General features: G+C 32.9%; 1 protein-coding gene across 1 annotated transcript; it reads left to right on the top strand.

Annotated features, from left to right (window-relative positions):
• The first annotated feature begins 649 nt into the window (after nucleotides 1–649).
• LOC134727928 (collagen alpha-1(II) chain-like) lies at nucleotides 650–6353 on the top strand. The gene is made up of 6 exons (XM_063592325.1): nucleotides 650–734; nucleotides 2297–2328; nucleotides 3271–3349; nucleotides 4343–4363; nucleotides 5462–5503; nucleotides 5824–6353. The coding sequence occupies exons 1-6, from the start codon at nucleotides 650–652 to the stop codon at nucleotides 6351–6353; spliced, it is 789 nt and encodes a 262-aa protein (XP_063448395.1).
• Nucleotides 6354–8390: the final 2037 nt, after the last annotated feature.

Below are 8390 nucleotides of genomic sequence, written 5' to 3'. Positions count from 1 at the left end.
CTATCTAGCTATGTCGGTGTTTCTTCTGAATCAAACTCTAAACCAAATATACCCTATAACATGTATGAATTTCGTTAATCGAAACTCAAACATAATAAATGAACTGGATGATTACTTATCTTTACCATATCACACGTAAACAACTGGAAAAAAAGATTTACAACTACAACAATTAAGACATTTGACAAAATCCGATGAGAATAGAAAATATAACATCAAAACTAAATACATGTACATAAAATTTGGCATGGAAAAGTACCGTGACACATCTTATATCAAAGCGAATTCATTCTATGATCTTTAATGTATAATCAAAGAGAAGCATGTCGCTAAAAAACTTAAAAGTGATTGCTTTTCAAAAGGATAAATTTGTTAACAAAAGAATTTGGAGTACTCATCGGTACAATTCGGGTACTATGACATGATATGTTTACATGCTCTTTAAAAAATTATTGAATACTTTAAAATCAAAGATATGTTGAAAAAATGTATTCTTAATAAATAATCAAAGAGAAGCATGTTGCTTAAAACTTAAAAGTGATATTTTCAAAAGGATCAATTGGTTGACAAAAGAATTTTATTGCTTAGAAGAAGTATTTAAACGGATCACTCTGGAAGTATTCTACAAAGGATGCAATTATACAAAAAGATGTCAATATACATGTGTTTATGGTTTTGCCTAGCAGCTCTTGTTGCTCTTCAGGTTGGTGCTAAATCTACGCAAAGGATACTCGGTAAGTTCTAACTGTAAACAATATCACTTCTTATAACATATTATCATATGTCAACGTTGAGTTTGTGCTTCTCAGTCTTTTTGAAGTTTTTTATCGGGGAAGGAGAGGGGTGTTTTTGTTTTTGGTCGTCATTAATTTTCTTGTCTTGCCTTGATGTAACCGTACTTTTGTGTTGTTTATTCTTTAGTTTTATATATTGTGTCATCTGTACTAGTGTTTGTATGTTTGTCCTTTTCAGTTTTAGCCATGGCGTTGTCAGTTTATTTTCGATTTATGAGTTTGACTGTCCCTCTGGTATCTGTCATCCCTTTATTTTATTTTTTTATAGATTATGGAATGCAATTATCCCTATATTGTTTTTTGTCGTTTGTTATATATAAAACTCGGATTTCAAACTTGATTAATATCTGTATCAAATGATCAACAGTGATCAAATAATACCTTCACCTATAATTTACTTTTATAAATTGTTATTTAAGTAGAGAATTGTCGTATAGGAAGATGTGGTATGAGTGCCAACTCATGCCACATCTTTCTATATCTATTAATACGTTCCTTAGATATTTTTTTTTACTTGATTTTGTCAGATTAATAGTCGAAGAAACATTAATCAATTTAAGGAGGCTCGAGGGTATAACAATTTCAGAAAAATAATAAACATTTGTTTTTCATATTACCATTTGTATTTGTTTCTTTATCATATGCTACAAAAATTATTCAAATCAATCAATTCGTGTTGGCCCAAGATGACTTTTAAAATGTGTACATCATTGAAAAAGTTCCAAATTATCTCCCTTTGGTGGAAAAATGCCAATCTTTGGCTTTTAAATTGAAATATCTTTTTAACTCATCGGTGACCTATATTTTGTAATATAAATTCCATATGTGCTGTACTTCAACTAAATCATTGTAAAATTTGAGCGATTTCTGTAATAATGTTCTTTTTTTATTTCGATATTACCTTTATTTCTCCTATTAGTTTAATAGGGGAAAAAAAAACCTTTACAAAAATGTATGCTTCTTTTGAAGCATATTGTGAGCGCAAATGAACTGTGACCCCATTTTTTGAATTTTATTTTTCTATTAACTATATAGCCTATATAAATGATTTAGACCTCCGAACCCCCTTAACTATTTAAAAGTTTCAATAACAACATTTTTGTCACGTCTTACAAAAAAAAAGCTATCAAAATTAAATTTTCAAGTTATAATTCCATTTACTTCGCCATTTTTCATTAATTGTTAAAGCGTGTTATTGCAAATATGTCTCAATTGAAATTTTTAACATTTGGATAGATTTAATCGTATATACTTGTTTTAAACTCAGAAGTTATTTGCGTCTAATTTGAATTATAAAGTCCAATATATGAAATAAATTAAAGTTGATCAAATGTTATATTCTATGACAACGTATACATGAGGAAGATTGTTACAATGACATGTAGTGCGCGGGCTTACACATGATTATCGTAGTAAGCGTCTCTAGCTTCCGGAAACTAGTGTAAGTATTTAAAATACTTTTGTAGATAATATGCATATTCATTTTATTTTAATTGTTACAGGCAAACTTACAGAACAACAAGATAAGGATGAGGTATGATCCATTCTTATTAAATATTGTGTCTCAGCATACAAAGTATCTTGTCCAGCGATTCCTTAACTCTTAAATACGATTTTACTCAATTAGAGGTTATTTAAGCAAAACACTTGATGCATTCTGAATTTAACATTGTTAACTAAACTTATCATTTAACTCAAGCCCAGGAAAGATATCAGGCTTAAACTTCTGTACAGCAGTCGCACGTTTCGTCTAACAACAACTTATCAGAGATAGTCGAATAAAAATAAAAAAGGTGCAGAAAATTCAAAATTAAAGAGCATTAAGGACCTTTAATTCCTTATATTTTTTTAGGTATGTTTTCCTCGGAAAGCAAATAATAAACAAGGTGAAAACAACATGCTATATATTTCATGTGTCCGAAGCGCTTAGATAATGAACTTTCGGTATTACTGCGAACAAATATACAAACTAAAACTCTTCACTGTCTTCTGCTTACATGCCAAGATTTCTAACGTCATAAACAATTATAAATCAAACACTGACGTGACATACTTTTTCATGTTTAGTACCAACAGGCAAAAAACTTATAATCAGCTATATTTTGAAGCGCTGAATTTAGAATAAGCCTCTGATAGTATCTTTGGAAAAATCACTTTTGTATGCTTATAAAGTTCTATTATATTCTTTTGCGTATGTTTGTTTTGTTCATACATCGTTGACAATGTAATGGAATTTGACGCGACTGTCATACAAGTGAGAGGTTTAGCTAGCTTTAAAACCAGGTTCAATCCACTATTTTCTACATAAGAAAATGGCTGTAACAAGTCAGGAATAGGACAGTTGTTGTCCATTCGTTGGATGTGTTTGGACTTCTGATTTTGCCTTTTGCCTTTTGATTTTGATTTTTAAGTTTTCCTCGGAGTTCAGTGTTTTTGTGTTTTTGTGTTTTTACTTTTTTTTTTATATTCTACACAGGATGTAGAGCGTGTAAAAAGATACAATAACGACAACGCAGACTATGTTTATGTCGATCTTGGACAAGAACAGAACAAAGGTAAATATATTTTTGTTCATGTTATAACAAAATGCAACTTAATTGCACGCTTAGGGAGCAATAAACAGATACACAACCACACGTCATTTTTTAGCATTCATGTTATTCAACCCATTCAAATATAGGTATGGTGACTTTTGAGTATCTCCCGAATGCCAATTAAAACTTTGCTAAAGCTGGGCGTCTGTTTGATTGTATATTATGCAAACATGTGTAGCCAACACGCCATGCTTCTTGCACATCTAGAGCGACTGTAGTTGACATGTTGCAAGCTAAACTGATTGTCTAATTCCAATTTATTCTGAGTTACCAAAGACAGTCAAACATTAACGCCTTTAATCTCGATGGACCATAAACTATTGGACATACCTATTAGAAGGTAAATCAAGATAAGTGTATCAATAAACGTCCCCCAATTTAAGGCTCTCGTTATAGAATATATATATATAAAAAAAATAAGAATAGGCGAAATATATCAAAGGCAATTCAAACTCAAAATTCATAAAAATAAACTGACAATGTCACAGAGAAAAAGATAGACAATCAAAAGTAGTGAAAACATAATATAGAAAGCTAAACGTTCAACACGAACCCCCGCCAAAACTGGGTTGATCTAAGCTGATCTGGAAGGGTAAGCATATCAAATGTAACATCCGTCGTATTGCTCTTAAAACTACAAAGTGATAAAATGATAAGTCTAATTCGGTATGTCTGTTCAATTTAGTAACATTGAAATCAAATAGACAAAAGTATAAAGAGGACTGCGATTGCGATGACAAATAAATATTTCAAGTGATATTTTACAATGTGTCTTTTCTATATTGTAATATTATATTACAACTCAATGTTAGGATGAAGGTTGGCGACTGTTAATACGTTTAAACCCGCTACATAAGTTTGCATCTGTTGGTCAGTGGTTCTTGTTTGTTGATGTGATTCATAAGTGGTTCTTGTTTCATAAAAATGAATAGCTAAATTGTTTACTTCTTACAGATGAACCTTATGAAGTAATAGGTGAGTTATAACACCTCTGTAGTTTTCATAGTACATACAATATTACAACTTCAACTAATTCACCGTTTTTAAATCTAATGATCGCCTTGAACTATTAGAAATAAACTCATCATATATACCAAGACTGAAATTTTACGCTTACGTCCAACGTGCGTTTCATCTACAAAAGACTCATCAGTCACGCTCGAATCAAAAACGGTTTAATATCAACTAAATTACGAAGTTAAAAAGCATTGAGGACTAAAAATTCCAAAAAGCTTTGCCTAAAACAGATAAGATAATCTATTCCTGAGGAAGAAAAGCCTTAGTATTTCAAAAAACAAGCCTACTAATGGTGTGGAGATTTTTTCATTGTAAGGATATAGGGAAAAGGTGACATCACTAAAATACTAAAATCCCGAAAAAAAATCATAACGGAAAGTGCCTGATGAAATGGCAAAATCAAAAGCTCAAACACACAAACCAAAATGGAAAACAGCTGTCGTATTCCTGAATTGGTACAGTCATTGTCCTATGCAGAAAATGGCGGAATAACCATGGTTTTATAGCTATCTAAACCTCTCACTTGCATGACAGTCGCATAAATTCCATTATTTTGACAACGATGTGTGAACAAAATGTACAACGTTAACCATAATACATTAGATGCTTCAGCCATGAATTCATGAAGACTGTCTACACGGTGATTATTTTGTAGCTAAAGGTAATACAATGCCAAGACGATGAAGCACTCTCAGATTGAAATATAAGCATATCTATGCATTTTTTCTTACCTTTATTTGAAAGTTATATAGGCCTAAACAAAATCTTTTGGGATTTTTCTATTTGAATTTTGAGATCTAAATCAACACTGATAATATGAAAAAAGTTAAATCACCAACGTACCGACCACCGAGGACAATTTAAGAAAAAACGACCAGAAATTTTCGAATCGAATAGCAAAATTAAAACTTCAAACACATTAAACACATGAAACGAATGGAATGAAGCGACATATACATGATATCCAGGAAGTTACAAATTTCAAAACATTTAATATGATCATGTCAATTAACAATAGTACATTGAAGAAACCCAATTTGAATTGCTCGTTTACAGAAATAGGAGTACCTGGGCCTCCTGGGAAACAAGGTGCACAAGGTAAGACGTATTGTAGATTTATTATCACATCATTATGATGATGTCCAGTGTCTAACGAATGTGCAAATTTTCTGTAGGAATTGATGCAACACCACGAATAGTACTAGTACATCCATGAAAATTCAAATTTAAAGTTATATTTGTTGCAAACTAAAATAGCATGAAATTTCAACTTACTCAATCCTTCAATGGTAAATTACACATTATTTTTCATCTACCTAATTTTTAATGCTGCATGATATATTTTCAAAAAATTGAACCAATCAACCGATATTTTGTTATCATAGAAACGTACTGTACTCATGTTTGATATTTTCTAGGAATAAGAGGATATCCTGGTCAAGCTGGAACTCCTGGGGAAAAAGGATATAAAGGAGACCCTGGTAAAACAGGACGTGCTGGACTTCGAGGGTTCACTGGGTCTACCGGACCAGAAGGTCAGATGGGCGATCCTGGGGAGAGGGGTAACACCGGAATAATAGGACCTGCTGGACCATCTGGATCAATTGGACCTATTGGACACAGTGGTGACCCCGGAATAGACGGAGCCGATGGACCACCTGGTGCTAATGGTTCAAATGGTGTACAAGGAGAACAAGGACCTCCTGGAAACTCTGGACTCCCTGGCCAAACTGGTCCATCTGGTCTATCCGGTCCTCCAGGACCGTCTGGTCCAACAGGGGAAATTGGACACACTGGACCAGAGGGACCAAAGGGAGATTCTGGGGACACAGGAGATCAAGGAAACACTGGACTTAGAGGGGAATCTGGATCAAAAGGTCCACCTGGACCCATTGGTCCAAAAGGAGATACTGGTCCTACAGGACCTTCTGGTATTTATAATTTGTAATATGTGTAGGGCTGTATGCATATTTAAATAACTGTGTGATTACGATATTCTAATCATATGAATAACCGAAATTTATGTCTGTTTTGAAAAGAAAGTTATTTTTTTTTGGTTGTTTGTTTTTTAATTAGAAAAAAGTTATTGAACTGGTCGACAAAAACACGTTTCAACACTTCTATTAACATGATTAATATAGTGTATGAATATGCGATAGAAATTTCTTCCGCTGTACATAATGTGCATACTTTTTACCTTTAAACGTAGGAACCAGAATTGAAATTTCGTTTTTGCACAAGCGTTTTGTCTAAAAAAAAAAAGACTCAATAGTAACACTTAAAAATGAATTAATTAAAAGGTCAAATACGGTACGAAGGCGCAGAGCATTGAGGACCAAACTTCATAAAAGGTTTGCAAATGGTGGTTGTGAATAAACTCATCGTATATACTTGGATTGAAATTTTGTATTTGCATCAGACGCGAGTTTCGTCTACAAAAGATACAACATTGATGCTTGATTCAAATGAGTTAAAAGGCCAAATAAAAATGAAAGTACGAAATTGAAGAGCGCGTTTCGACTAGTGTTCCTCTGATACCCCTTTTTTAGCTCACCTGGCCCGTTGTTGGGTTGCTGCCCCTGAATTGGTAATTTTAAGGAAATTTTACTGTTTTTGGTCATTATCTTGAATATTATTATAGATGGAGATAAACTGTAAACAGCAATAATGTTCAGCAAAGTAAGATTTACAAATATGTCAACATGACCAAATTGGTCAGTTGACCCCTTTAGGAGTTATTGCCCTAAATAGTCAATTTTTAACCTTTTTTCGTAAATTTCCATATCTTTTACAAAAATCTTCTCCTCTGAAACTACTGGGCCAAATTAAACCAAAATTAGCAACAATCAACATTGATGTATCTAGTTTAAAATTTGTGTTTTTTTACCCGGCCAACCAACCAAGATGGCCGCCATGGCTAAACATAGAACATAGGGGTAAAATGCAGTTTTGGCTTATATCTCAAAAACCAAAGCATTTAGAGCAAATCTGACAAGGGGCAAAATTGTTTATCTGGTCAAAATCTATCTGCCCTGAAATGTTAAGATGAATGGGTCAACTGGTTGTAAGGTTGCTGCCCCTAAATTGGTAATTTTAAGGAAATTTTGCTGTTTTGGGTTATTATCTTGAATATTATTATAGATAGAGATAAACTGTAAACAGCAATAATATACAGCAATTTAAGACTAAAAAATAGGTCAAAATGACCAAAATGGTCAATTGACCCCCTATGAAGTTATCGTTTTTATAATCAATTTTTAACAATTTTCGTAAAATTTGTGAATTTTTACTAACATTTTCCACTGAAACTACACGGACAAGTTCATTATAGATAGAGATGATTGTAAGCAGCAAGAATGTTTAGTAAAGTAAGATGTACAAACACATCAAAATCACCTAAACACAATTTTGTCATGAACTGTCTGCTTCCTTTGTTTAATTCACATATACCAAGGTGAGCGACACAGGCTCTTTAGAGCCTCTAGTTGTATTTCAGTACCACTTCCATGTATCATGTCTGACTGGACTGACTGGAGTGCACCTGATGCATCTGGATCCAGATACAGAGTAAGATTCATGACCAGACCTGCTTTGAATGGCGGCAAAGAATGTGAAGATCTCATCCAACTTGACAAAGGTATGGAAACATATTGATTAGTTCATGCAGATGCTATGTATGGAGAGGATATTTATATCATTATATCAGACAAAAAGATTTTTACATCTTTCTTAGTGACACTCAACATAATTATCCTGTCACATAAGAAATTAGTCAGTAATAACTGAACATACAAATTCACAGAAAATTCAGTACATATTTATGACCATTCTACATTAAATGGGGGAGGAATATGTTTTCATATGTTTGTGTCAGATCCTTCGTCTGTCTGGTATCTTATTAAGGTTTTGGTTCAAGTTAGTTTATCATGAAGTTGTGGTCAAATCAACACTAAACTTGGTATACATGTTCATCTTGATGTTTTGA

The sequence above is a fragment of the Mytilus trossulus genome, chromosome 8 (assembly GCF_036588685.1).
Source record: "Mytilus trossulus isolate FHL-02 chromosome 8, PNRI_Mtr1.1.1.hap1, whole genome shotgun sequence".
NCBI classification, from domain to species: Eukaryota; Metazoa; Mollusca; class Bivalvia; order Mytilida; family Mytilidae; genus Mytilus; species Mytilus trossulus.
The sequence above is the reverse complement of the archived record's forward strand: the minus strand, read 5'-3'. Positions and strand labels throughout refer to the sequence as shown.